Here is a 9,098-nt window from a genome sequence, read left to right as displayed (position 1 = left end):
AAAGAAAGTCTTTCGGGTTTGGAACAACACAAGGGTGAGTAAACGATGACAGAATTTTCCTTTTTTGGGTGAACTGTCCCTTTAATGAAAAAGCTTGCTGTTCTCAGGCAGTAAACTCATTTAGATATACTCAAGCCATTTGTGGGAGACCACAGGAAAGAACATCTAAGCAAACACAACCCTTTTAAAGTCATTTTATTCAGGATCCATTACATATTGTTGGATTCACCAAGGGTACAAGCCAAAGGACTGAGAATGTTAAAGTTACTATGGGAATATTTTTTTCCTTACCCTTTGACACCATTTACCATTATTTATTATTATTATTTTTGTGAGCACTGGCCCTCGAGAAACAGTGCAGTAATACCATACCAACATACGCACACTCAAACGCACCGACTCACACAAATGCATTCTGACGTAGTTTTAAGAGAGCTCTAGTAGCAAATAAGACACATTCAAACTCACATTTTACCAAGACTAAAACAAGATCGTGAAGGGTGTTATTCCACTGCATCGATTTCACTAGACTAGATTTCAGTTTGCATGCAGTGAAACATACATAAGACAGGTGACACATGGCAATAAATTAGCATATAATTTACAAATGAAAAAAAAAAAAAAAATTAGTAACAGTGTACCAACATTAATAATACTGAATATAAAATGTAAGCAACTATTCACAAAAAAAAAAAGAAAAACTCTCTTCTATAGGTACAGGTTAAACAATGTGACATTCAAAGACACAAGTTCACAGCGATCAGTACCAGTTTCATTGAGTGTCTTATTGAGAGTCCGTGTCCCAAAGCCAGTAAACTTGTACTTCAAGCCTTAGGATTTTACAAAGCACAATTATCAGGATGCTCAGCATGTTGGGCCTACAGTTCCGCTGTTCAATGTTCACTGTTGAATAATCCCAGTATAAACATTTCATAATACATAATCGATTAATATTGTGTTTGTGGCTACAAAAGAGTAGCAGCAGCAAAAGTAGAATGGTTGTATGGTTAAAAACATAAAAATGTCCCATAAATCCTCAATTGCATTAATGTTTTGTGTCCCGTAACAAGATGAAATTGACGCTTTAGTATTTGATGTTCCCTTGGCTAAGAGAGAGCAGGTTAAAGTCACTCAGTCATGGATGATGACAAAATGCAACATGTAGTTCATGGAATGTTTACAAACTTAAACCAATGTGAAGTAAAAGGACAGAAAGACAAAAAGCTCTGTTCCAAAACCTAGTAAGCTTTCCTTTGTGTGGCTTAGTCGGCTGCTTTCCATGTCAAGAAACATGGTTTAAGCAAGTATGCTAACATGCGGCTCTGTTGAGCATGCTTAGCATGTGGTCTTGAGTTGTTCTAGGAGTAGCAAACCTCAATTATGTATTTTTCGACTTTAAGCAAGGTTGACCTGAAGAGACTGACTCTAAAAGACAATATTTTACATTAATGTGCAATATAGCACCACTTGCGGCAATGCCAATAATGTAGCGTGTTCCAACACGTTTCGTAACGCGACATGTAAAATCGAGCTTAGCTAGAAGTTTGCATTTGTGTGGTATATTTCAGGCCTCAAGCAGCATCGTAACGGGAATAGGACCTATTGACTGAAACACTATGTAGGCAACAACCCCACATGCCACACAAATAGCATTCGTAAAGTGCACAGTAAACATGACTCACAATTGATTCCAGTAGCATGTGGCTAAGCTAATGCACATTTTTGTCCACCATATGTGATTCCGCCTTGAATTTGTTAAAAAAAGAAACAGCCTACTTTTTGGAACAACCTTCGCACCAGAAATGCACATATGATGCCTTAAAAAGCAGGTCTAGGTAGGGAGCTCACTAGGATTTGGAACAGAGTTGACGTATTCTTGGTTTTCTGTCAGACCGCATACCCAGAATGCATCAAGGTCTTATAGCACCATGGGGCCAGAAGAGCCACCCACTCAAAAGATGAACGGAAGAAGGGCAGTGGAACAAACAGTCCTCCACTGAGGGAAGAAAAGCACCATTGAGTGTGGAGGGTTTAAGAGTGTGGGCTGGAAGCACTGTGTTCTCAGGGAAGAAGGAAGAGGGGGTGTTTTGGAGGTAGTCGATGGCAGACCGGATCTGCGGGGTCTGGCAGGTTACCGAGGCACTGGCCCTTCACTTAACTTTACTAATGCATCAGCATCACAGACCTGGAGATCTCCAAGCAAGTCATCCCTGTACTGATGAATTGTCTGTGTATTCTGCTGATAATGTGGCGGAGTGTGGCTGCAGCACGCATTTTATGCGAAAATTATTGCGTCTGGAACACGCCGGTCCCCGAAACAGACGCATAGATGTCAGAACCCCAGAATTTAAAGCAGAATACGGATCCATAAAGCAGAATCACGTCAGAATCGCTATTAATGTCTCTCTGGTGTCCACAATAATTCTAGAGACACAATAGTAGAAACGTCCCTTTGGAACTGATCTGATTTTCAGGCCTTGTTCGAGTGTCAGACAATGGTGGAATTCTTTGGCCTGTGGTCATGTGATTCAGCTTAGTAAAACAGGTGGCTAACTCAACTGAACATCTGGACTGTGAAGCTCTAATTGAGATTTCTTCTGCACAAATTCAGCACCAAAGCACCCAGTCGCACTACCCTGTTTGTCTCTGGCCCTTGGGTTGCTATCTTTAGTTATTGTCAAAACAACTAGGGCTGTCACGTCTAGCAGTTCTTTAACTGGTAGAGCCTGGCTGTAGCCACACCAAGGTCAAGTGAATAAATGTACATGTATGATCTTCCACTAACCGCAAAAACAGTTCAAGCTGAACAGCCATCTAGGGGTGTCCAATCCTGCTCCCTCTTGTCATTATAGTTGTAACATGACGGCTTTCTTCTTTCGTGAAGAGGTTTGGCACCACAGCATTTTTTGTTTCCAGGCAGAACGTTAAAGAACACGACACACACGTCTCTCGGAAATCCTGTATAATTCAACCAATCCGATTACGACTTTGAAATTCCTAAAGTGTTTCCAGCTAAGTGTGCTGTATGCATCAGACATTCAGCCAGTGGTCCGTGGGCGTGACATCTGAGGCTGAGACTATTTTGCACGAGTGCACAGCCCACTACTAGTGGAACACTTGCAATGGGGTGAATTGGAACGTCCTAAACCCTAGATCACCTGGAATCCACTATGGAGTTGTTTTGATCTGCTGTGACATCAGTATTGTGTTGCACTGTGGTAATCAGTGTCTTTAGGATTACTAAGGCCCTGTCCCAAATGGCACGCTAAACACTTGTGGTCTTCCTCTGAGTCTGCACTTTCGTGAGTAATGCCGATTTGACTGTCGGGTAAAAGTCTGCTGCGGAGCTTGCATCAGTGCAGGCTCGGCAGATGTTCATATCAAGGGCGCATAACGGCTGCAAAGGGGGTGCTCACGAGTACTCTTCTGAACGCTGGAATGGCGAATGGGACACCCTACGGTCTTGTGGACTTAACGGACATGCCCACGCGGCGGCCGTTGTAAGTCCGTAAGACCGCAAGTGCACATGTTCCATTTGGGGCAGGGCCTAGACTTAGTTTCCAGGGTTGGAGCTGAACTGTGCAGGACCGAACTTGCCTACTCCGGTCTATATAAACTCCCTTCGTCGACTTTAAGCGCACTTCAAAACGGCAGTTGTGATTCCCCCGAGTGGAAGTGCTTAGGGAGGTTTGTGAGTGAAAGTGGAGCACAGCCAGAGTTCAGAACCAGCTAATCAGGATCTTCAGGATGACTAGAAACTTCCAGACGTGTGTTGGGGCAGGTTGCCATTAAACTCTATAGCATGGGTCTCCAAGCACAGTCCTGGAGGGCTGGTGTCCTGCAAAATTTACCTCAAACTTGCCTCAACACACCTGCCTGGAAGTTTCTAGCGTGCCTAATAAGACCTTGTTTAGCTGGTTCAGGTGTGTTTTACGGGGAAGTCGTGGCCAAATGGCTAGAGTCAGACTTGTAACCCAAAGGTCACATGTTCGAGTGCCAGATCCGGCAGGGATTGTAGGTGGGGAATGTCCAGCGCTCTCTCCATCCTCAATACCACGACTGAGGTGAGACCCTTGAGCATGGCACTGAACCCCCACTGCTCCGGGTGTGTTCACAGTGTGCATGTGTTTGTTCACTCTTGTGCACTTGGATAGGTGAAATGCAGAGCACAAATTCCAAGTTCGGGTCACCATACTTGGCCACAAACCACGTCCTTTCCGTCCTTCCCGTCCTTCCCGTTTCCCGTTTAATTAGGGTTGGATCTAAACTGCAGGACACCGGACCTTCAGGACCGAGTTTGGACACCCCAGCTCTATAGGATATTGACCCTTACAGAAGTAGGATTGGACACTCCTGGTCAAGTCAATTTGCACCTACACCAACCCTGGTCATGGAGGATACTGTCCTATAGAGTTTAGTTAAAATACCAGAATTTGAATTATGATGTTTTTTTTTGCTTAAAAGGGCATTCACATTGTCCATGTTTATCCATGCTTGGAAACATTCCTATCTGATTGCTGTATCAGATGCCAGATCATGTGAATGACGGTGTCTGCACTCCGGTTGTTGGTTACGGTACTTTGTTGCACCATCAACAGTCTCTGACACTTACGTTGCCTCAAATCGCCATGACTTCCAATTGACTTCCAATTGATCCGATGCTGCCAGTGTGAGCAATCATTGTCCGTTTGAATGCCCCTGAATGCAGCGTTGCCAAGATAAAAAACATGTTAGAAGTGTGTATGCAAGCCCCAGGGATATACCAATGTATAGATATACCGAAGTGGGCGCCTTGAAGTAAACCTCTGTCATGCTACTTCTGTGAGTGTTGTGGCCAGCACTTTGGATTATAACAACAGAAAGACATTGATAATAATAATAACCAATAGCAATTATTATTATTATTATAAAAATAACAACAATAATGATCATTTTATACATTCCCACTTCACAGAAGTGAAAATAAAACGGGTGTCAGCACAGTGCTGAGCAGTGGTTTGGGTTCCACAGGGCTAAAAGCAGTTGTGTGTGTGTGTGTGTGTGTTGATTTGCGAGAGAGAGGTTTCCTTCTCTGTGCCCAGCATTGACTTTTCTCTCTGCCAGTTTTCTCTCTCTTTCCTTGTTTGCAGCATCTGTCTCTGCTTCTCTCCACGGGGTCAGTGTCCTTGGCACGTCTTGCAGCACATCTGCCTGAAGTACGCACGGCTGCAGAACTTGAACTTCAGCACCAATGGGCAATATGCCACCTTATTTACGTCTTTGCACTCTAAGGGAAGAGAAAAAAGGTGGAATAAGAAAGGATACATGAAGGAGTAAGTGGTTGATGCTGGGGAGCCTCAAAGGGAAAACTTGGAGGCTTGGTAAAGAGATAGTTAACCCTAAAATGAAAAGTCTGTTATCAGTTACTCACCCTCATGTTATTCCAAACCTGTATGACTTATTTGCTTTAGTGTAACACACAAGATTAATTGAGTTGGAGCTGTTAAGTTCCAAATCAGAATAAAGGCATTTATCATTAATCATTAACCAAAAATGAGTCAAATGAGTTTAGAATGACATGAAGGCAAGTAAATAATGACAGACTTTTAGTTTTGCTTGAACTATCCAATTATATGATAGGCAAGTCTGTGTGGAACAATGACTCAGGACTTTGATCAGAACCCAGAGGCTGCTGGATATACAACTGGGCCCAACTCACTCTCTCGAATCTCTGATGAGCTCGTCATTGGAATAAACACCAACTCTGAAACCGAAAAAGCTTAAAGTAATTAAGCTATCCTTTTGAAAGTAGCCTTTTGAGCTTCTATATTGACTGCACTGATGAACGTTTTATTTCAGTTTTCTTTTCACTTCATATCCCTCAATGTTTTTAATGAAAAGCATGTTTGCAGGACAAACTTTTGGGTTCTTAGAATGTGACTCATATTTCAGATGTCTGTGAGAATCTAGGTGGTAATCAGTGCAAGGGTGAGTGTCTTAGAGTTTTCATATGTTAGTGAAAGGGAGCGCCAGTGAAAACATAGAATTTGTCATCTTCATCGCATGGATGATAATTAGCACCTATATAAATCTCACTGTACTGTCACACTTGTAATGTCACCGAATGCTGGTACACTGTCTGGTGAATGTTTTACAACTTGGCCTGAGCTTATAATTATTTCCTCTCTGTTCTGACCTTGTTACACATTGTCCTAATCAGATGCAACATGACAAATTTCCACTAATAATTTCTGTTGTGTAAATTTTTCTGTCTATAGGACCCCAACAGGTTGCCTAGGATTAGGTACAAAAATATATAGAATTTAGGGCTGTCAGTTTAACGCATTAACTTAATTAGTTATATAAAAAAAACAAAATTAAAATATTTTAAGTAACGCAGTTAATGCACTGGCCTCACATCGTCTTATATTTCATATAGTTGACTGTTGACAAATATAATGCAGAGCAACAACTCCATAAATGCAGTTATGCCCTAAAATTCAAAATAACTGGTGCAAACAAAAATACTCCTGTATGTGTTTTGTCTCATATTTATATATATATATATATCTCACATAACACACCATATCACATGAGCAGCAAGAGCAATAGGCCTACACGATTGCTGATTTTGTTCCTATCTATCACAAGCTTAAATGTGATTTTTATACAACAGTTCAGTAAATAAGAAGTTGATATTGTGTTATATTTTAATTATATTATGTGTTTTTGCTAAATCAGACGTTTGAACGAATCGAATCAAAGTGAATGACTCATAAAGACATTTCGACCATCTGCTGGCAGATTTAGTTTCTTATTTAGAGAATCTTTTCATTAAAATAATAATAATAATAATATTAATAATAATAATAAAAACATTAAAGGGAAAGTTTACCCAAACATTTTTAATTCTATCATCATTTACTTACCCTCATGTCGTTTTTGTGGAACATAAAAGAAAGTACTTTGAAGACTGTTGGTAACAAAGCTGTTCATATTTTTTGTATATGAACAAAAAATACTGAGATGTTTCTCAAATCATCTTTTATGTTCCATAGTTTACGTTAGGCCGTTGCAGCCTAAATGTTTGTGTAATAAATTTTATGTTGAATCAAATAAAATATTTCTTTCTAAAGCTACAATTTGTAATGTCTACTTGATACTTTCTCATTTAACACAAAAATAGCTTTAAATAATCTTTTGTGGATATTTTCACAGTCAAATTTATTTTGCGATTAATTAATCGACACATCATGTAATTAATTAGATTAAAAATTTATATCAACTGACAGCCCTAATAGAATGATGTCTTTTTTTATAGCAGAGATAGCTACAAATATGTAGTGGTAGTGTAGTAAACTGCATACATGCTAAGCTAGAAGGATATTTAGAATAAAATTAAACATGGTTAAAAATAAATCAATAAAAAACACATGGTTAACACAGTCCTAGCAGATGTCAGTACATCAGGTTGATGTTGGACTCCAATGTTGGACAGACACAGTTGAGAATGAAAAAAATCAGCTTAACACTGGCTTAACATTGAATTTCGGTTACTTTACCACACAACCTAAAAACAATAAAATATTAACGTCAACTCCCTGATAGCACACGTACATCACGGAGACATCTATTTGACATCTACATTTACATCTGTAAGAGGGTTTTTTTTTTGAGTGTTTGCTCATCTGCAATACGTCTATAGGATGTTTCCTATCAGATGTCAAATAGACGTCTTTTAGATATCTTTAAGATGTTAATGATTTAGAATGTATGTAAAACTGATGTCTTATAGACGTCGGTCAGATACCTCCGTGAAGTTGGCACCCCATAAAAAGAAATAATCACCAAAACTATACCATTCGTTTGTGCTACGTTTGTGCTGATTTGTGGCGCAAAAACAAACTGCTAGTTTGGTGTTTGAGATATTAATCATTATTTTTTTTGACCGTGTGATGTCACTTTCCACCCCATGTTGCCCAAATCACTCCAAACCGAAAAAAGTTACTACAATTTTACTGTAAAAAAAAAAAAAAAAACATGGCTAAATTAAAAACTAAATACTAAGCTACTAGACTAATAGCAGTATAGTAAGCTAGCAAGCTAAACATTTAGGGTACAACAGCCCACACTATCCAAAGCTAGTAGGCTAACCGGTAAAAAACAGACTGACAAAAGTTTAATTTGACCATTTAGAATTTTGATTATATGATACTTAAAATATAACTCATAACTTGTTCTGTTTACCCTGAATGTTCCCCAGTACTTAGTTTTTATAGCACATAAAGCACAAAATAGCACACAAATTGTAAACGGACCATAGCTGCACACATTGAATCATTTTGTTGACATTAGGGGTGTGCTCGTGAACAGTAAACTTTTATCGTAGTATGTCTGTGATTTTGTGTGGTTGTGTCTGTAACATTAAATAAACATTATGTTTAAGAACATCATTTGTGTGAATATAAAGGACCTGTGGGTAGATGCGAAATCCGAACTGAATCTAGCAGCTTGATGGTAGCGCCACTAATTGTTCTAAAATCACAAATGTGACTCTATGGTGGAAATCAAAGGATATTAAATTTACACAAAAAACATCAAAAAGCAATTGCGTGGGATTTATAAACAGGCACTGAATAGAGAACCAATTAAAAGAATCTTGCATGACCTTGCAGCACTGGAAAGCTAATAGACTTCCTTTGTGTCAAGGCCAAAACTCCAAGTCCTCCTTCAAAAGAGGCCATGACTCAGGGCCTGGACACAAGCCTCTTATGGTAATTACAGCATCTAAGCGTAAAAAGAGAGCGACCTGATTCACGGCGCGGGCAGACGGCCATCTGCATTAGTATGGCAGTGTGCTGACAGTGCTAACTGGCCCTACCTCAATTAATACATCTTCCTTATTAGAGTCTTTAAACTGCCATGGCTGAAGACAATGAAAGTAGACATTCTGTCACTGCTGTTGATTAGGATACAGCTAATCCTATTAGGGTCCATTAGGAGAGATAATCTAACGCTGCTTCCCCGGTAAAGAAATCTGAATAGGGATCCATCTCGCAAGGGTCACAGAACTTTTATTGAATCCAGGATCGCCTAAACAGTGTCCCGTCTCGATTCCA

General features: G+C 39.8%; 1 protein-coding gene across 2 annotated transcripts in view; it reads right to left on the bottom strand.

The window, feature by feature from the left end:
* Nucleotides 1-224: 224 nt before the first annotated feature.
* The window catches only part of adamts6 (ADAM metallopeptidase with thrombospondin type 1 motif, 6), a 101,173-nt gene continuing 92,299 nt past the window's right edge, over nt 225-9,098 (bottom strand). For both annotated transcript variants that reach the window (XM_051120275.1, XM_051120276.1), the window contains exon 25: nt 225-5,266. In XM_051120275.1, coding sequence (XP_050976232.1) covers nt 5,157-5,266 — 110 coding nt within the window. In that variant the 3' untranslated portion in view covers nt 225-5,156. The remainder of the gene's footprint in view (nt 5,267-9,098) is intronic.

This window comes from Labeo rohita, chromosome 10 (assembly GCF_022985175.1).
Source record: "Labeo rohita strain BAU-BD-2019 chromosome 10, IGBB_LRoh.1.0, whole genome shotgun sequence".
Classification (NCBI taxonomy): domain Eukaryota; kingdom Metazoa; phylum Chordata; class Actinopteri; order Cypriniformes; family Cyprinidae; genus Labeo; species Labeo rohita.
The sequence above is the reverse complement of the archived record's forward strand: the minus strand, read 5'-3'. Positions and strand labels throughout refer to the sequence as shown.